Source organism: Leptosomus discolor, chromosome Z, assembly GCF_034619465.1.
Source record: "Leptosomus discolor isolate bLepDis1 chromosome Z, bLepDis1.hap2, whole genome shotgun sequence".
Taxonomy (NCBI): Eukaryota; Metazoa; Chordata; class Aves; order Leptosomiformes; family Leptosomidae; genus Leptosomus; species Leptosomus discolor.
In genome coordinates, this window is record NC_141419.1 from 66,242,033 (window position 1) to 66,263,481 (window position 21,449).

At 40.8% G+C, this 21,449-nt stretch overlaps 1 protein-coding gene across 1 annotated transcript in view; it reads left to right on the forward strand.

Moving 5' to 3' along the window:
• The first annotated feature begins 4,916 nt into the window (after window positions 1–4,916).
• The window catches only part of ANKDD1B (ankyrin repeat and death domain containing 1B), a 30,380-nt gene continuing 13,847 nt past the window's right edge, over window positions 4,917–21,449 (forward strand). Inside the window, exons 1-8 of the mRNA XM_086479977.1 lie at window positions 4,917–4,992; window positions 8,715–8,818; window positions 10,872–10,970; window positions 15,483–15,581; window positions 15,674–15,778; window positions 17,539–17,637; window positions 19,194–19,292; window positions 21,099–21,197. Of these exons, the coding sequence (XP_086336103.1) occupies window positions 4,917–4,992; window positions 8,715–8,818; window positions 10,872–10,970; window positions 15,483–15,581; window positions 15,674–15,778; window positions 17,539–17,637; window positions 19,194–19,292; window positions 21,099–21,197 (780 nt within the window). The remainder of the gene's footprint in view (window positions 4,993–8,714; window positions 8,819–10,871; window positions 10,971–15,482; window positions 15,582–15,673; window positions 15,779–17,538; window positions 17,638–19,193; window positions 19,293–21,098; window positions 21,198–21,449) is intronic.

Below are 21,449 nucleotides of genomic sequence, written 5' to 3' on the forward strand. Positions count from 1 at the left end.
GATCCTTGTCCTTTCCAAAGAGACTGAGAACTTCCATTTTCTTTGCAATTGTGAAATTGTTACCCATCACTAGTATTGAATGTGCTCTAAATAAAAGGTCTCACACTGCAATAATAATATGAATGATGTGCAAATATGCAAAATGGCTAAGCCTTCTTATTGTTTACCTATCTTTCTCTTTAAAATGGTTTTGTATTTCTGAATAAATGATATTTTGTAAGTGCATATGTAGAAGAAGAAAGTTGTAAAGGGCAAATATTTAAAATAGGCCTTTTAGATTTTTTTCTGTTCACACCAAATTGCTTAAATATAGACATTTTATTATTATTAAATATTTATCAGGCAAATAATTTATGATGACAGCATATTTCTTGTAAGTTATACAAACAATGTCAAACCCTGTATGAAATATAAACTGCTTTTTAATTGCAGAATCTTTAAAAGAAGTGGATACTATGGAAGTGTCTGTTTTGTGGTTTCACTGTATTGGAAGTACTTTGGGGTTTGCTTGGTTTTTAAACAAACAGATGTGTACCTGGTATGTTTTAGATGCCCAGGCTAAGTCCAGAGCATGTTTATTTTATTCCAAACTTGCTGCAATGATTTCACCATCTCTACTTGCTCATCTGTTCATTTGCCAGATGCCACTGTACCCACAGCTCTGTCATTTGAATTCATGTCTGGGCTCCCTTATCTGCTTACTGACCAAATCAGTAGGGCTAGTTCGGACTGTGTAAGCTGACTCAGTTGACTGTTTCTAAACCAGGTCAGTGAGCATTCAGCATGAGCTGTTCTGTTGACACAGGTGGGAGCTGGAAACTTTTGGTAGGAAAGACATGAAAGCCACTGGGGGAACAATGACTTAATCTGCTGTTTAGAAAGTGAACCCCTGTCCCTTTATTAGTTTGTATCTGTCTGATTCAATAAAGTGTAGAATCTAAGTATCACCGTGTCATTGTGTGTATTTCTTTAAAATGTATATTTTTACATAGGCATTACTTACCAAAAAGTAAACTACTGTAAGTGCTTTGAACAAATGAAGTTAGTTTGGCTGAGCCTTGGAAGTTGTCTTACCATCTGTTTAGAAACAAGTGTCATAAGAGTTATCTGGGTGTCATGAAGTTAAAGTTGTGGAGCATGTTAGAGTTAATGTGGAAATAAAACTCACACTGTGTTTCTAAAGCCAGAAATGGCTGTCTTTTGAGACCTCTGGAAGAATGTACCTTCTGGAACAGTGGTTCTGTGTGCTTACAGTGATCTGTGAGATTATTTTAATGCTTTCCATGTAAATTATTTACTGCAATGCAAAATGGAAGCCTTTTTTTCTATTCCACATAGTTTCTCATACCACATTTATTACTGTTTTTATCTGAAGAAGGCCTTCAGTACATGATTGAGTATTGTCATAAACATCTGTGATAGATTTTTCATCTCAGTTCTTGTGGAGAAGACTGTGTAAGCAGGTTTGTTTTGCATTTTTGTGTGTGTGGGTGTGTGTAATATAATTGACCTTAAAATCTGTTTTAATTAGCATCTGCAAATCTCTTTATAGCTTTTTTTAACTTAATGTATAAATTATTTCCTCTCTGTGAGCTGTTCCACACTTACTATATCCACAGTTCTGAAGCACGTGAGTGATCTAGAGTTGGCAGCAGATCAGAATTTTTGTATAGTGTGTCTCTCTTATTTAAGGTAGATATATGTATTTTATCTTGAATTTCTCTTTCAGTTATGAATGATAGAGAAAAAGGATGACATTTCTGTAATCTTAATGTTCTTCTCTCCACCACTTCTGAAGAAAGGAATGCAGATAGCATACGCATGACCGCAAAGTATTTATCTGTAAGGAGGATTCTTGGAGTAAGTGAGACAGCCATAGAGATGCCCTTCCTAAGAACAAGATTTGCTTGAGTTGGTCTTGTAAATCCTCAATACCCAAAAACTTAGGATGTAGAATAGCATTTTCCAATTGAATCTGTTTACTGCTATTTATAGTACTTTTGAATTTTATTTTTGAGTTTGGAAATATATAATCTGTTTACTGCTATCTGTATTTACTTTTGAGTTTTGAAATATCTTGCCTACGGAATGTCTCACTATGGTTGGATATCACAGTGACAAATATTGTTTATTAGTTGTCTGGCCTGGGTGTTTCAAAATCTTTGTTCCTAGAAACTTTCCTGTTGGGAATATATAAATACTTTGGCTTATGCGGTTTTGTTCTCAGGGTTGCCTAAGTTCCACTTTGAAGTGGCAGGCAGGCAGGTGCATCAGCAGGACTGAGTTTGGGCTTGAATTGCTCTGCCTGTAGCTTGATCCATGTTGGAATTATTTTGGGGATGGTTTATCACATCACTGACTCCCTCTCTCACATTGTAGATAGTATGCAGATCCAGGCAGAAGGTTGGAGCCATCAAGAATCCAACTGCCTACAGATGAGCCTAGGGAGTAGCCTCCAGGTGCTTGGGTTTTTTGGTCAGCTGCTATTCTAGGGATCTCTGCCTTGTCTTTTCTGATTGCCATTTGTATACGTGAGCACCTGTGGAGACTGAGCCTCTCCATTTCGTTGTTCTACGTACTACTCATAAGCAAAGGCAAGTGGCAACGGGTAGCTGTAACCATAAGGGATGGGGAAGGAATGAGGGTAACAGGTGTTGCATTTGCACAGCATAATAATTCATGCACCATGAGATTCAGAATCCTGCAAGTTTCATACTTTCAATAAAAGTACACAGTTTAGTACAGATTAATAGCTTAATAAAAATATACTACCTTGACTTCATCTTCAAATCTCACCTTCTTTTACAGGACATAATTTTTGCTTGTTCCTCTTTCTTCTGTATGCACTATTCAACATGCTTTTGTCCTACCTTACGTTTTCTCTATATTGGTTCTAATTGTTTATTACTATGGTTATTTAAAATATTTTTAAAAATGCCCTGAGTTCTTGCCAGAGAGCTTTGTGAAGGCAAGTGGGGAAGGTGTTTGAGTACTCCCTTGGTCTGCACTTGTTTTGGATTCTGCATCTCTGTTATTTTCTGTATCAGTCTTCTCTGCTGGGGCCATTTGAAAGAGTCAGGATTGTGGGAAGTGGTTAGAGATCAGGTTACTTGCTTGTATTGTATGATTGTACTTAAAACTGGAAACTAACTGTATGTAAAATTATGATCCTGGTTTAAAGAGTCACAGTATAACCTGTGCTCTGTGTGAGGCTGTAGATCTATTCCTCCTTTGGTGCCAGCTTTGTAGGCAAGCTTAATCATTCCACAGTTGTCTGTTGTCTCTCATTTCAAAAAGGAGCATTCATGTTGCGAACAGTGGGTCTGTATTACTAGCCCGGTCACCATACAGAAATAAAACTCTTCAGAAGTTTTGCTGGAACATTTGACTCACAGGAAGCAAGTAAATGTGAAACCTCCGTGATTCAGCTATGGCTGAATCAGTTACTTGTTCTTCTCACTCTGGGTTTATTTTCACAGTTTTTTTTTCAGATGAGTAACATTCATCTACTGGAAGTACAGTTGATGAAACTATCTTATCAGACCAAGGTGTGTCAAGTATAAAGATTCTTATACATCACAGCCTGACTGTATCAAAAAGGTTTCAAGGAGAAAAGAAATGTGAAATTTCTTCTTGTACGGTCAGCAGAATCTGAGCAAATACAAAGTTTTGTATCCAAATTTGCTCAATTTACAAACTCTTTTGACTTTGTAATTTTTCAGATTAATTTTACTATGGACATATACAGTGTTAATAATCTTGGAAGTTCAGACAACTGTAGAATTTGATCATGAAGAAAAAATTATAGTGAAGGAACTCGAGCGTGTCTTCAGTTGTGTAAGGCTGAATACTGATGGTTCTGCATTCCTGGTGCTAGTTTTCCAATATTTATTTTGAAACTAGCAATATCAAAGGCTGTATTTAAAGTAAAATGTACCCCAGTCACTTTAAACAATCTCAGAAAATTGATGTCCACAAGAAATAAAATCTCAATATTGGCTTAAGTAGACTGAATGGTGGATTTCAAGGTAAATGGAGAAATAGGTAGAGTCGATGGATCTCTATGTCAGTTCACAAAAACTGAACCTTTGGGGATGTGTGTGTTGGTTTTGACTGGACTTGGGCAAAAGCAAATGAAAGTGTTGTCTACCTGAAAATTAAAGTCTTGTTACTGGATCAGTACTGCTGCTGCACGTGTGTATTTCTGCCCAAATTTATGTCAGAAGCACTCGAGTCTCTCACATCCCAAGGCTGTGTCAAACTTGCAGGGGCACAGGGACAGCCACCCTCTCCAGTCCAGTGGACGCTGGTTGACAGCAGTGTGAATTAACTGCCAAGGGGCATTTCCCCCTGAAATAGCCTTCAGCCTGCAGTGAGAGCTCCATGACTACCCTGCCATTAGTAACAAAACCACCTGGCTCCAGGGGTCCTGTGCAAGTTGTGATGTCTCTGCACGGCAGCATTGCTTTTCAAAGTGCCTCTTCTTTGTGCGATGATTTGGGGAGCACTTCAGGAGCAAACGGGACTACCTTTCTGACCTGCTTGTGCGCTTGCAGTTGCAAATTGCTGTTTGCCCGTAAGGCTAGCTGCTAGGGAAGACCTGGCGGGAATTGTGCGAGGATGACCCTGTTTAGTGCCTAGCTAGCACCAAGAAATCTTGTGTATTTAGTTCCTGGTTTCTTTTAAAACAAACTCCTAGAGCTGCCCCACACCTCTCCCTCCTCAGATGATGTGTCCACGCGCGGGGCGCTGCTGCAGGCGTGCCCGCCGGGCTGCGCTGGGCCTGGCTGGGTGTGCTCGAGTCAACTCGCAGCCCCGGGAACCGGTTTGTCGGGGCCACTGCAGGGCACCTCCCTCGGCACCCCGGCCTGGGGCCCCTTCCCGTGGGTGAGGAGGAAGAGGAGCCGAGGGCAGCGATGAAGGGGCTGAGCCGTCTGCTCCGCGCCGGGGAGGACGCCGCGCAGGGAGCCGCGGCAACCAGCCATGACGGCCGTGAGTGCGCGGGGTCGGAGCCGAGGCAACCCAGCGGGCAGCGCCGGGCTCGGGCCTGGCCCGCACGCAGCGCGCTGGGCCCCGACGGGGCTGCCGGGGCCGTGGGCCCCGCCCAAACCCCCTTTTCGCCTCGACCGAAGAACACAATGAGCGCTGCAGGGGTGGGGGGAAAGGAGGAGGTTCGACATGAGCTGCCTTATACGTAGTAAAAGACATCAGGCAGGACACGTGGGTGTGGGATCGGGAGCCGGAGTTTGGCATGTCTGTCTTCCAAGGGACAGGTCCGGCAAACTGCCCAGCAGCCCGCTTTAACCTCACCCCTGAAGCTGTCCGGGGGGGGGGGAGTTCGCTGGCATTAGTCGCATCCCTGGGGCTGAGCACCTGCCAACAGTTTCACAAGCGATCCGCTTTGGGGGGCACTCCGAAATCGGAGGACCCTCTGGCCTCCTTGCACTCAGTGGCACAGTTCCCAGGGACAGAGTGTCCAGCTTTTATCCCGCAAACCAGTTTGTGAAAGAACAGCCTGCTCTGGCACGGGCTGCAGTTAGTGAAAACGGGTTATTTATGGAAGCTGAGCAGTAGTTGTTAAACACTGCCATGGCCCTGTCCTGTGATCGCAGCGTGACAGCCAGGAGCCGTTCTCCTGGGCCGTGCTTCCTGCTTCCAGGCTGGCAAAGAGGTCAGATAAATCAAAGAAACAAATAAAATATCACTGTTGGACTCAATGGGTAGTTTTTCCCATGACTTCTTTGAATTGAAAAACATTTTAGAAAGAGATTCTCGTGACTTAACAAAATACCTACTTTGCCTTAGTCATTTCCAGGAACAAACAAGAAAACGTAGAGAAAACATTGCAAATTATACCAAACCATTGAATGTATGATTTAATTTTTAGAAACAATAGAGTAAAAATAATTTTTGTTGTAATTTGAATCTGAGTGTTGTTATTATTTTTGTATTTTACCTCCTTGGAACTCTTCGGTCAGTTCAAATTCCTGGGTTTTTTCCCATGTGCTTTTAAAGACAGTGACAGATTTCATCTTGTGGATACCACAACAGGAAACTAAAATCAAAGGGGGTGGGGTTGGAAAATTTCGATTGTCTACAAGTACCGAAACCTCTGGTGCACTTTTTTACTTCATATCAAGTCATCCTTACTTGTCGTATTACTAAAAGACAGATTTGGGCCACTAAAATAAGATGTAAATATGAGGAAAGAAAAATTGAAGGTATCTCAAAGCTTGAGTTTCTGTTGAGGAAGGCTTTCTGTTTTCAGGTCAACAAAGCAATTTACTTTTCTATATCTTTTTACTTCCTTGCCCTTCCAAGAGATGAGAAGTGTGGGGATGTTCAATACGCTGCAGACACGTCTCTGTACAAAGGAAACCACCTGATAAAGTTACTATTTCTGTTAGTTCAAAAGAAAAATTGAATATAACTGTTTTATAGTTATAATTATATAGTTGTAATATAACCTGTAGGGCAATAAGCCAGACATCTTGTATGAAGCCAAAGAAAATAACCTCCCAAAGAGACTGATAGCCACAAATAGATAATTGATTGCTGCTGTTACTTGAAAATAGAGTGATTGTTAATAATGTAAGGAGTGCCCAATCCTGGAGACCCCAGCTTGGATAGAAAGCTTTCATTAATATGTAGTCTGACAGGTCCATACTCCTGCAATTTCATGCATGAAAAAATCATTTTGCTAAAGCAGCAAAAGGTTGTGTAGCAAGTCAGTGTCATGATGTATCTGGGTTGCCACTGTTCTGAACTCCTGAATTAAAAGGTATTCAGAGAAAGAGATTGTTAAGAAACATCATGTGTAGAGCAAAAGGTCATCTTCTTAACAGTACATAGCCAATTCATGACTTCTGGACAGAAGGAGAGAGAAAAGATCAGTTATTAATTCTTTGTCAGAACAACAACAAAACTGTCCTTGCTGGTGTAGATACAGAAAAGAAACGTAATTTTCTTTTGCTTTTTAAAGGCAGTGTGAGTAATCTGTTAGGATTGTTTCTGGATGTCCTGAGATGCAACAGCATTTATCTTTGCATCCTCATGTAAGATACGTTTGTGTTTATCAGCAGTCAGTAGGAATGAATATGGCCTAATTGTAACAAATTGCGGCTAATTGGTGCCCAGCGCTTTGTTTCCATGTTTGCCACAAATTTGCCTTCAGCAAGATACCCTGTGACCATTGGTTTACCCGTGTTTGAAATCAAGGTAGTGAAAAGCTCTGTTGGATGCTTCTTGACAGTGTACACTACAAAAACTACAAGTGAGCTTTTATTCTGCGAAGATCCCTGTTCATCATGCTGATTTTGCTGTCAGCCGCACTCCTTGTCACAGATGCCAGGGGTGCATTTTTATTTGCAACTTCCATTTTTTGTTTGGCTGTGCCCCTGTGTTGTAAAACAAGCAAGTAATTTTCTGTGATTTCCAGAGAATTTTGGGAGGATGCTTCTGTTGTATGAGGTGCTTGGATAATGTCATAGGAAAATTGGAAACAGCTTTGCAAGTGTCCAGTTTAGTTCCTAGCTCATTTTGTGCAGTACAACTGTGATTATTCCCACTGAGGTTATAATCATGGGTAACATGTAAGATGCAATTAAGTGAGTGCCTTACTGATTTTCCTTAGTATGCTCTGCAGTCATACTTCCTCAAGCTGTATTCTCATTAGTTATTAATGAACTTAGGCAATGCAGTAGGATTAACTCGCATGAGAGGCCTCTAAGGAACAGATAATTGCTGCAGTTTCTAGTTCAACAGAGTGCTGTCCTCTTTGGTGATATAATTGGACAAGTGGCTTTCAGGCCTAAAATATTCTAGACAGATTTCTAAATGATTAACTTTTTAAGTGCGATATGCTAGGAAATTAAAAATATTTCCTGACATTTTTGCAATGAGTTAACAGCTACAATAATTTCTTCCAAGTGATTAATTAAATGTTAAGGTAGAAACATAAGCAATACTCTGACCTCTAAGTTAGCTAAACCAGTTATCAGACACTGGAATTTTAATTTCCAAAGTTACCAAATATTAGGTGGCTAAATGCATGCTGCAGCTACTTCAGTTGACCAAACGGATGTTCATTTTTGGGTTGACACGTCAAAGGAAGGTCCTAATTTAATAGTAAATTCCATGTTGTGGCCAAACTTTGAGTTCAAGTACACACCTTTTTTTTTTTTTTTTTTTTTTTTTTTTCCCCCCTGTAAAACTCCTGGTTTCTTTCTTTGTGGGTTTTGTTTGTTTGTTTGTTTGTTTTCAGTTGGGTCATACCATTTGGTTACTGCTGTATATTTTTATGTATTTCAGTGGTGTGGTCTGTTTTAAGACACAGCAACTTTTCCAAGAATAGGAAATAAATGCTGAGGCTTGTGCCATGCACTGCTATGCCTATAAAATACTTCGGGACCCATTTAGATGGAGAGAGCTTCATAAATGAACTCTTGTTCCTGTGAGCGGTGCAAATAATGATAATCCATGCTGTGAAAAGTCTACCTCTGTTTGCACTTAAAAGTGGAAACTAGTAACATCAGCCAGATGTCTCTAGAGGAGAAAAAGGTAATCCTGGAACACTTCTATGATGAGAAGCAAATGATTCTTGTAACATAGGAAATCAGGACAAATAACAGAAAGTAAGGACAGTATCATGATCTCTTAAATTCGTTATGGCTGGTTTTTTAGTAATACTGTTTTTTCATAATGTTTTTCCACAGTATTGCCAGATGAGAGAGAATTTCAATATGCTGCTAAAATGAACAATTTGGAAACCATGGAAAAGCTGTTTAAAAAGAATGTTAACATAAATGCTGTAGATACTGTGAGTATGAAGCATCTGACAGATCACTGATCTAAAATGTGACTCCTTGGGGTTGCGTGGTGGAATCCAAGCATGCTAGCCCTGTCAGCTGCAAGATGGTGAGGCTGCAGAATTCCTTTCTAGGACATGATTAAGAAACGTTTCACATGTCCAGTAAGGACAGTAGGATTTGTGCAGCGTAACTGACAGGTCTTTGCATTTAGCCACTGGTCTGTGCATTACGTTGGGAACTAAGGACTTCTGAACTGTGGTCACTGCTCTACTATTTACTTTGTGTTCTTGGGTGACTAATTTCTCAAGTTCCCTGTCTTTCACAGTGGAAGAGCTTCGTGTCACAGTCACTTTGAGAATGAAATTATACTGCTAGCATTACAAATTTCAAGTGTGAAGCATTGCCATTCAGTTTGTGTGGAACTACAGGAGCATTTTACCACGTCCTCTGGCTCCTGGCTGAGATCAGAGTTCAGATTTACCCTAGAAAGATGAAAATGCATTTCTTACGCTCACATCAACTCGGCCTAAAATCTGAGGATGTGTACTTCACAGTAACAAAATATAGGGTTGTGTTCCACATGAGCAGTAGTTCAACAGCAACAGAGTATCGTGGTATTAATCTGGGAGTTGTAGAGAACAGTTTGCCCTCAGTGTCTACGTATAAATTATCTACCCATAAACATCCAATGTTACTTAGTCATGGATTCTGAAAAAATTTGCTTCCCATGCCCACATGCATTTTTCCCCGCTGGGGAACTGAGACAGTACAGGTGCCTTGGTTTGTTTGTGAAAAAGAGAGGGACACAAAAATTTCTTTTGAGTAGACTTCTCTTGGATAATGAGAGTGTTCCCATAAATAACGTAGTACACTAGAAAGCCACTTAAAAGTCGTTCTTGCTTCCTTATTGCTTTCCAGAATTCAGGACATTAAACTAAATACTTTTCCAGTCCAGTAGTTTGAATCTCTACTCTGTCATCCATAAACCAGACCTAGAATGTAAGACATTTACTGGCATAGCTACGTGGGTGTTGTGCATTGATTGATCTCCTAGTGGGATCATAGCTTGTAGTGGCAAAACTGTTCGTTTGTTCATGTTGATCATTCCTGGCCCTGTACTCCCAAACCAAATAAGCAAGACTGCCAAAAGGTGAGTTTTGTTGATAGAACTCTTTCTGCGCAAGAGGCTTTTTCTGGCATAAATGAACTACATAAATCCCACAATTTTATGCTTTTAACACATATAGCTGTAAATTTATACATGAGTAAGTCAGCTGATGTGCATAGAAGCATAAGAGAACAGATCCAAACTGACTTTTAAAGTTAATTGGTTGAATCATTTATATATCCTTGTATGGAAACTCTCAGTGAATTCTATTAAACTCAACTATATTCACTGTAACTGGAAGCAAAACTCCCTCCACTGAAGTTTAATTCAGTTTAACCGATCACTTTTAAATTCACACCATTAATTACTTTAATGAAAAATTAATCAGGTGTTCTTGATAAGCATTGAGCCTGTTCACCTGTGTAAAAATTACTCACTGTTTGTAAGGTGGAAGCTTTCATTTACACAGATAATGACTCAGTCTGGGAAGGTGACTAATACTGAGTGAGGGAGGAATCTCATCATGCATTGCAGAGATAGGGTCAAAACCAAATCTAATTGCATAAATCTAGTCATCAGCTTTTCAAATCAAACCATATCATAAAATAGGAAACATGGATGCTTCTTGTACTTCATGCATCTCCTCTAAGCAGTATATGATTGCTTAATCCCCCTTTGACATTTCAGTGAATTTCAGTGAAGGGATGATGCTACATAGAGTAGCTAAATCATTCTGATTCTACAAGAAATCTTTAAGATCAATACCTAAATTTTACCCAAGGGAACAAAAGTGCAGATAAAGACCAAGCTTGACTGTTGAAGGAGAAATATGCAAACATATCTATATTAACAGATATATTTATTAATAATCAGAGAATTCAGAAATCCTGATCACCTGCACAAGGAAGAGAACTGTATTACAGACCTGACAGCCAAAGCTTTGCTTATTTCAGCTGAAGCGCACTGCATTCCATTTTGCTGTTGCAAGAAGTCATATATCGGTGGTGGATTTTCTTCTCCATCACAAAGCTAGACTTGATATGGCGGATCAGGTAAGCTGTTTTACATGTTGTGATTCACATAGTATAGAACAGATTCACACTGAGTGCAGTGTTAATGTAATTTTATTGTGTGACTATTGTAAATTATTCTTTCTGGCAAATTATTTTTCAGTGGATATCTTCCAGATTTGTTGTGGCAATAAGGTGACTCAAACATTTAATGGGTACTTTAATTACAGTGATAGGGTACTTTGAAGCCAGGTTGGAAATATAGACCCTCCCCCTGTGCTGGGATTCTATTAAACACTCAGAATCTCATTAAGAATTACCTTTTAATTATTAGCTGTCTTTAATTCTTAGATGTTGTTAATCATCTTTGCTGAAAGACCATTGGAAACATTCCATCATAATTAGCTCATAGAGCTTAAATATTATGACATTACATATTGTATTTGACAATGATTCATGTACTCTCTGGCAATCAGTTTGATCTTGCAATTGATAAGAAACAGAATGAAGATACTATGACTTCATTTCTTATTCCATTTCAATTTTTGACATACTTTTTGTATTAATAAGCTTAAGGTCTTAAGCATTTTTAACATTTCTCAATATAAGAAGCTGATTAAAAACACACAATAGTGGCGTTAGCAGCAGATAGGGGGTACTCCCAGCTTTAGATTGAAGACTTGGCGTAACTCATGGAGGTTGTTGACACATTCGTCGATTAAGCAGCACATCTCTAAGAAACCAATAATACATTAATTGGCTAATAGACACATCATTATTATTAGTAGTAGTATTAATTCACACTTATATCACTCCAAGATGCAGTGATTAAGTTACAATTCTATTGCTTACTATCAGTATTAGCATTGATACATGGTTACATTACTGCAAAGAAATGATATACTACTAAGCCACAGTTCTGTTGTTTGCCCTTCTGCACTGAATATCAAGGTACAAGTTTATCCCTTCTTATCCACCCAACCATCCCAGCTCTTTCAGACATGGACCTGATGGTGAGTCCAGCAGGAGTGTCCAAGGCAGTCCCTTCTTATACTGGGAGGAGCTTGGGTCTGCAGGTCATCTTCACCACCATCAGCAGATCCTTCCCTTTTTTGTTCTCCAGCTGATTTTATAGCTTATTTGCCTTTTTTTAAATCCTGAATCCACCTGCTTGTCTCCCTTGTGCCTCCTTTTCTCCTCCCAGACTCCTCCCTATCAGACAGCCCACGCACAGAATCACACAGGGAGGCTGAGGTAGGAACCTCTGGAGATGACCTAGTCCAGCCTCCTGCTCAGAGCACTGTCATGAAAAGCAGGTTGATCAGAGCTTTGTCCACTTGGGTTTTTATTATTTCCAAGGATGGAGACTCCATAACGTCTCTGAGCAATTGATTCCAGTGTTTGATCATCCTTAGAGTAAAAAATGATTTTCTCATGTTTAAGTGAATCTTCCTGTACTTCAGTTTGTGCCCATTACCTCTTTCACTGTCACTGGACACCACTGAGATGAGTCTGGCTGCATCTTTTTTACTCATTTCCATCATTACACAATGATATGATCCACTTCAGCCTCCTGTGGCTAAACAGAAGCAGGTCTTTTAACCTCTCCTCATATGTCAGATGTCCCTTAATCATATTTGTGGCCCTTTGCTGGACTCTGTGCAGTATGTACGTGTCTCTCTTGTATTGGGAAGCCCAGAACTGGACACAGTACTCCAGGTGTGTCTCACCAGTGAGTAGAGGGGAAGCAGCGCTGCAGAAAAAGACTTGAGCTTGTTGGTAGATGAAAAATTGATTATGAGCCAGCAGTGTGCGCTTGCAGCCCAGAAAGCCAATTGCATCCTTGGCTGCATCAAGAGGAGCGTGACCAGAAGGTCAAGGGAGGTGAGTCTCCCCCTCTGCTCTGCTCTGGTAAGACCCCACCTGCAGTGCTGTGTTCAGCTGTGGGGCCCCCAGCACAAGAAAGATGTGGACCTGCTCGAGTGGGTCCAGAGGAGGGCCATGAAGATGATCAGGGGCCTGGATCCCGTCCCCTGTGAGGACAGGCTGAGAGAGTTGGGGTTGTTCAGCCTGGAGAAGAGAAGGCTCTGGGGAGACCTTATAGTGGCCTTCCAATACTTCAAGGGGGCCTAGAGGAAAGATGGGGAGGGACTCTTTTATCAGGGAGTGTAGTGATAGGACAAGGTGTAACAGTTTCAAACTGAAAGAGGGGAGATTTAGATTAGATATTAGGAAGAAATTCTTTATGATGAGGGTGGTGAGGCACTGGCATAGGTTGCCCAGAGAAGCTGTGGCTGCCCCCTCCCTGGCAGTGTTCAAGGCCAGGCTGGATGGGGCTTTGAACAACTGGTGTAGTGGAAGGTGTTCCTGCCCATGGCAGGGGGGTTGGAACTAGATGATCTTTAAGGTCCCTTCCAACCCAAACCATTCTATGATGCTATGATCACCTTCCTTGACCAGGTGGCATTGCTCTTCCTAATGCAACCCAGGATACCATTTGCTGTGTGTGCTGCCAGGGCACATTGCTGGCTGATGTTCAACTTATTGTCCATCAGGAGCCTGGGGTCCTTCTCTGCCAAGCTGCTTTCCAGGCAGTTGGCCCCTAGTCAGTACTAGTGCCTGGGGTTGCTCCTCCCAGGTACAGGACTTTGCATGTCCCCTCGTTGAATTTCATGAGGTTCTTCTCAGCCCATTTCTCCAGCCTATCGAGGTCCCTCTGGATGGCAGCACACCAATCTGGTCGATTAGCCACTCCTCCCAGTTTAATAACATCCTTAAATTTGCTGCGGGTGCACTCTGCCCCATCATTCAGGTCATTAATGAAGGTGTTGAACAGTACTGGGCCCAGGATCGATGACTAGCATGCATTAGTAGTGACTGGTCTCCAGCTGGACTTTGTGCTGCTGGTCAGAACTCTTTGGGCCTGGCAGTTCAGTGGGCTTTCAGTATACCTTGGTATATCTGGTTGTCTACACCTGTTCTTCATCGGTTTGCCTACAAGGATGACATGGGGGACAGTGTCAAAACTCTTACGAAAGTTGGGATAAACATTCACTTCTCTCCCCTCATCCACCAGGCTAGTCTTCTTATAGTATGAGGCTATCAGGTCTAGATACTTTTTCTCCTTGGTCATACCTGGGATTGTTTTTCAGGGCAGCTGAAATTTTTACAAATTTTGCCCAAACCCAGCTTTATTTCTGTAGTATGTGCACCATATGCATGTTCCATATTGCCCTCCACTGTTTTCCACTGCAATTTCTGCTTGCTGTGCCTGGTTTGGGACTCCCCAATACAGGAAAGATATTGATAAGCAGGAGTGAATCCAGTGCAGAGCCCCTAGGATGATTAGGGCTGGAGCATATGGTGTATGAGGAGGTGTTGAGAGAGCTGGGTCTGCTCAGCCGTCGAAAGAGAATGGTAAGGGGAGACCTTATGGCTGTCTATAGGTACGTAAGGGGAGAATATAGAGAAGACAGAGACAGGTGCACAGTGATAGGACAAGAAGCAATGCACACAAATTGCGATACGGGAAGTCCCAATTAGGTACAAGGAGGAAAAAAATGCATGGTCAGAGTGGTCAAACACTGGAACAGATTTTCCAGAGAATTTGTGGTGTCTCAATCTTTAGGGTATTCAAAACTTGACAGGAGCAGGTCCTGAGCAACATGATCCACTGGGACAGGCTTTGAGCAGGAGGCCGTAGAAGTGTAATCTCCAGGGACCACTCCCAGCCTGAACTGTTTTGTTACTCAGTGAATAGATTGTGAGTAGTCTGAAGTTCTTGTCACAGCAAGCATCCTGTTCCTGTTCTCCATTAGAGATGGGAGTCAAGATATTTATTCGTCCTTTACAGAGAAAAAACTGGAGAAGGGTTATAACTGATAAGGAATTGCCTTGATTGATTCCTCTTGCTTCCTTCAGGTTCCTCTGACTCCATGTCTTAGACCAGGTGATTTTATTGTGGAGTACGAACGCCTTGTGTTTACATAGGACTTAGCACAATGAGCCATGATTTATGATGCTGCACCTGGATGCAGTACACACAAAGTGAGGAAGAGATGTGGAAAAGCTAGAGAGGTCTGTGGCCAAGATGGAAGTTTCTTATCTCTGTTCCTTTTGGCTCTATAAGAAGTTAACCACAGGATTTTTTTTTCCTATAAGAGAAGAACTTTTCAGAGAATTTGAGAGAAGAGAACCTTTAAAAGAGGGCTAAATGGAAAATTATGGTGACTCATGGAAATACAGTCATTACGTATTATCACCTAAAATGTCATCCACCAACACCCAGGTTTCTGGAGAGAGGGAATCAATTCCAGGTAGTATTTAATTCCCCCATCTTGAAATCCTTCTGTGGAGATGCCAAAGCTTCCGTCAAGGGCAGCCTGAACATTAGCTTGATTTAAGTGAAATGAATCCCACTCACACAGCCAGGTGATTTTCTAAGAGCCCACAGAGCAGAATCCTCTCATACACTGAATCAATCAAAAAGATTTTAAGAAATTTGGCACAGGGTAGTTTGGTGGTAATTTCTGACTTTTATCGTTTTATTTGAAGCATGGCCTGACAGTGATTCATCTTGCAGCTTGGACTGGAAATCTGGATATAATGCGAAAATTAGTTAAAGCAGGCGCTGATCAAAAGGCTAAGAATGAGGTTTGTTGATGACAAATTTTTACCAACTCTAAACACCTTTATGTTGGAAAAACATCGGACTTGTTCTTACAGAGTTTCTTATGGTTTTTCAGGAAGGAATGAACGTACTGCACTTTGCAGCTCAGAACAACAGTGTTAAAATAATTGATTATTTTCTCCAAGATCTTCATCTGAATGACTTGAACAAGCCTGATGGGGTACAGTATGTTTCTTTCTGTTTATTTCTTTGATGTCATGAGGCATCTGTTGTGGGGAAATCAATCCTGACTTGCGGAATTTAAATGAATTTTAATTTAGTGCCAGTTATATATTTATATTGGGTATTGAGAAACAAGGGAGACAGCCAGACAAGCATTTAGGGAAAACACCTTTCCTCCCTGTTTTCCTGTCTCAGCTGAACTCCAGACACCTCTCCTCCCCTGATTCCCTTGCTTTTGCTGGACGTGATGCTCAGTCCCATTGGTGAGGCTATGGGAGGCAGAGGAAGTTGAGGTGAGTCCACAGTGGTTTCCTTTTTTTCCCACTCTTTGTTTCATACTCTTTTCCTCTGCTCCAGCAAGGATTCTTCCATGGGCTGCAGTCACCCTGCAGGTGTACCTTCTCCTGTGTCTCCTCCCTTGCGTCCTCTCATGTCTCCTCCTGTATCTCCCCTTGTACATCCTCCCCGTAGCAGTGACCATGCTTTCTTAAGTATGTTTTCACAGAGGTATCATGTGCTCCTTTGATGGGTTGAGTGCTGACACATGGTGGGTCAGTTTTGTCCATTGTGGAGCCAGCTGGAAATGTCTGTGACCAGCATAAGGCAGTCTCTGACCTCTTCCCACACATTTCACCCCGGCAGCCCTCTGCCCTTACCAAAACCTGCCAGTTATGGCCAGCACAGGCATATTTTGCCAACATAGAATGTAAGACTATGTACAACCATCCTACAGAGGTGCATCAACTGTTCAACAGTGCCAGGGCCTTGTCCTCATCAGGTTTGCTTTGATTTTATTTTTCCTTCCCACAATGTTGGGATCTTGCTTTGAAGGCTTACTTAGCTAAGTAGGATGTTTTATCTTTACATGAGGAAAATTTATTCTGGTAGGATCTGTCACTGAAAGAACAAAGCTCCCGTATCTTTTTTTTTTTTGAATCTTGAATTGTATTGACCCAATGCAAAATTCTGCATTCTTTCTACATATGACAAGGCTGACAAAACAGAGTTAATTTAACAAAACAAACCTTTGTGTTTTAGGCCTTGAAAAAGGAAAGGTGAATAAGAATCTTCTTTATGTTGGGGTTATTTCATAATTATCTATTAGTCGTTTACATTTTTTTCTTAGACATTTAACGTAGGCCACTATCAGGTAGTGAGGCCATCTAACTAACTGGTTATTAGACAGTCTCACTGTCTGACCAGTGGTATGGTTTTGTCAAGATAACATTCTGCAGTTGAGTTGTAAACAGTTGGAAAAGTTTTTGTTAGTTTAACCGCCACCAAAAAACCCACACAATGTACAGCACTGAATTCAGGCATCCTGGATGAAACTTCTGAGATATGGTTGTTCTGGTCTGTGCTTGTAGAATTCAGATCAAACATGTTACACTGTGGAGATAAATCTTGCAAATTCTTTACTGCCTGTTTCTGAGCATCCTCAGACTTTAATGACACAGTTCTTTTGATAAATTTTTTCATACTGAGAAGAATTAAGAAATATTTTGAGCATATTTTCTACCTTGTTACCATTTCTGAAGTTTTCAGATATTTTAGTCAGGATAGGCAAGGTGTGTAATCTAGTTTTTTAATTCTTACTCTTCTTGTGTATATCTAATTTTTTGTTAATCTACTTGGTCGCATGATATATGATTTTTTATGCAGAATACGTATATACATATATATACCATACATCTAATAACTGGAAGGAAAATATTTTTACTTTCAATAACACTGTTTCTTTCCATAATTGTTTTCTAGAAAGGTAAAAAGCCATTTCTTCTGGCATCTGAAAAAGGCCATGTTGACATGATAAACAATTTGATTACTCTGAAGCTGTTTACGTCTGAAAAAGATAAGGTAAGGTTTATTTTCCACACAAATACAACTAAAAATGTGCTTATGAAAGATTACTTTGTTTCAGTGTAGTTACTACACAACCAAGTAATGTGAATAAGCTGTAGAGATGTCACAGTGCTGGTAGTGATCTATATTGGAGGAACAAATACACAAGGATGGTGATTTTTCAGTAGTTAAGGGAAGACAGTGGGACTTCTGGTCTTACTGCCAGAAGACTTTTCCATACATATTAATAATTCATGTAAAGCAAGAATAGCATATGCTGTCTGTTGGGAGAAGTGGGAAAGTCTGGTGACTAAGGCGTCAGCCTTTGTACTGGGAGATCGTATGTCCCAGTTTTTCATTCTGCTCGGCTGTGTCTGTGTGTCACTGCTAAGTCCCACATGACTAATTTTTCCAAGGTGTTCAGGATGCAAATAAACACCAACGGGGATCTTTCAGAAGTGCCTTAACACTTCAATCTGATTGAGTTTGCTTTTTACACTGCATTTTAAGGTATCAAAATAATTTTTGAAGTCTGTCCTTAATGGATAGTCCTTACTTGACTATTTGTGGAATGAGCAAGTTGGTATTTGTTTGCATCTGAGGCATTGCAAGGATAAATACATTAAAAATTAGTAGAACCATCTAAGTAAGCACCCAGGAAGTGATGCTGGGTTTTTTTGGTATTGTGGTAATAATTTAAAAGCTGCAGTGCAACCTAGAGCTCTGCTGTGCTAAGCAGTTTATCAGTGGAGGTTAAAAGACTATTGTCCTAGGCATCTAGCAGGGCGAAGGTGTAAGCAGCAACAATGGGAGACAAATGCTGTGATCCTACAGAGTAAGTAGGTAAGAAGCCAGGACAGAATCTCATCTCCTGGGTCACTAAAAGCAATCACACTATATCCATCATTTCTAAAAAGGATTTGAATTCTGCCCCTGCCCAGTGCTGTGAATAGAAAGGTATTCTGGACTCTCGTTTCTCTGAGGGAGTTTTTCTAGTTATTTTTATACTTTTTCTTGTACCAGCATCGTCTTTTAGCTCAAAACCTGCTGCTCTTCCTGAACTTGCTCTTTGTTTTTATTTGCTTGCTGGTGTGTGAGATTTTTTATTAATTAGCTGATAAGAAATTGTGCTGATGGTGAAAGAGACTGAAGATTGCAATGTTGGCATCAAAGCCACTATAAGTTTCTGTATACTTACCTAGCTTTTGGCCATTAATCTTTACATCAGTGGCCTTGGGGGCTTGGTGTAGTCCCCTTCCTTGTAGGAACCAAGGTTTTCTTCGGATTCATTGGTTAGGTGTTAGAATTTTAGGTCTTTTCACTGGTCACACACTGCAGTTTTCTGAATATGAAACAACCAACTAGACCAGCAAGGTCACGTCTGTGTATATGTGAAAAGGCCCCTTTTGGATTATTCTGAATCTTGGAACATGCTGGGTGGATCTGCTTCCTTCTCCTTGTGTGTAAAAGAGAGATGTATGTAAAAGACCAAAGGCTTTGTATTGGTTTTACTTGATGTTTTGACTTTATTCTGAGTTTTAAAATGCCTTATTTGACATTTTAATTTCAAGGAGGGAAACACAGCATTACATTTAGCAGCCAAAAATGGTCACAGAGATGTTGTAGAAATTCTGCTTGAACAGTGGGAGGAAATAAATGACCGCAATCAGGTAAGGACACAGAAATTACCGAAAGAGATAAAGTTAGAGATTTGAAACATCAACTTAAAAATAGGATTTTAAAAGAATAAATGTTGCACTGAGTAGACTTCATTAGTTCTGCTGCTTTTGTAGTACCTTTCCATCCTGTGTTGTAGTCCTTCCTCCAATAAATTCAGCTGCATTAACTTCTTCAATGTCTCTTCCTCTGTCCTCTATTCCTCACACAATGGCCTCCCCTCTGTCTCATGTGTCCTTACATAACTACTCGTAGAAAGAAACTGGAGGGCCTAACCTCCACCTTGCTTCCTGTCCTCCAACATTTCTGGCCACACGATCCCATTCCTTTTACCATCTCTGGTGCTTTTCAGGCTATTCTCTGAGCCAGTTCAACATGCGTCCCCAGCACATAGCATTGCAGGCACCTCAGCAAAGAGGTCTCAGATTTGTACCTTGTTCATCTGATCTCAATTGACTGCACAGAACTGGCTGCAGACACTGCCTACCCGCTTTTTCTTTTCTGGGTTAGTATTGGTGAGCTCAGCCAGCATATTCGTAAGTTGCATATTATCTGTGAAGGTCATATCCCTGAGTTGATGCACTCATGAGCTTAATTTTAAGGATTAAAGTACAGATGGAGGAGGAAAATGCACATTAACTACTCAATTCAGCATTCCTGCCTTGCAAAGGGTCCTTGGGTCCTCTGCTTCTTCTGTGGGGCACCTGGAAGAAACTGGGCAAGTTAATTCACTTTGTTGTGGGCTACCATGTCCGCTGTGGGAACCTGCCATGTGGTTGACTGTTGGTCCTGCTGGCTAAGGGACACCGAGTCCTGCCCAAGCCCTTCCTCTTCCTTAATCAGCAACAGATTTATGGATTGAGGAGTTCTCTCTTATCCGACTTGTCTGTTATTTCCAGCTACACAAGCTTTGAGGCACATGAGCCCCTTGTGTTTCCAAGTCTTGTCTAACACTGTTGCTTCTTGCACAGGAAACTTGTACAACTTGTGCCCCACCCTTGCCAAGGCTAATGCTGAGGCCTTCCTGTTCAGCTGGAGGTGTTTTAGTCTGTGGACAAGCAGGTCTCTCTTTTCCCAGCATGAGCAAGCGCTAAAGTATATTAAGTGTAGCAGAATGATGGTGGCAGGGGTTTAAGCGAAGAAAAATCAGGATTTGTTGATACTTCTGCAAATGCTGAAACACTAGAGTAACTTTCAGTAAATGTTTGTGTATTTTAGGAGTTGAGAAGCAGGGATTAAGTCATTGTGCAGCTGATGTAACTAATTTTAGAGACTTGCTGTGGAGACATGGAGACTTTTTTGGGATGAGAAGATTTGAAATAAATATGCCACAGGATTATTTCTGCTGAAAGTGCTCCTTATAACTAGCACTAGAGTTGGGAATTCTTCAGAAATCCGTGGCATTGGACTGGTGGAAATTAGCACTTATGGTATGTGCTAGCTTGCTAGGGGTGTTGCCTGGTGCTGAGTGGCAGCAGTTGCTACCCACCAGCTTTGCTTCTGTGCCTGTTGCTGGCAATTTTCTTTGAAAAGAGCATGATTAAAATTTATTAAATAGTTTTCTTTATCATAAACCTTACCATACATCTGTCCACATAACTGTCATCTGTCATTTAAATGCTGGTGAGTTGCCATTTCATATCAGCATTAATGTGGGAGCATTCAGGTTGTGTTCTTTGGTGACTATCTCGCCTTTTCTGTTGAGCTGGAAGAGTCTGATCGAGCTAACCTGTTCTGTGTCACAGCCTTATAGTCATGTGGCTTAATTTGGAACAGACATTTTCTCTCTGTTGGTCTAGAATGGAGAAACTCCATTTTACTTGTCTGTTGAAGGAGGTCATGAAAAATGTGCTGAACTCTTACTGGAAGCTGGGAGTGACATCAATGTTTTAACTCAAGTATGTACACAGTATCCAACCAGCACACAGGTACTAGGACATTCTGGGCTGTGGGAAGGACCTTATCTTCTCTTTTCTGTGTGTAGTAACAGTATATTTGCTCTGCTTATTTTTATGAAATGGTTAAAAAAAATAATTAATAAAATAGAACTGGTAATGTAGAGAGTGCTAAGAGACTAAAACTGATGTGGAAGAAATATAGCATAGATTTATTTGACAGAGTAGTGTGGTGGAGCTTATTTATTTACTGTA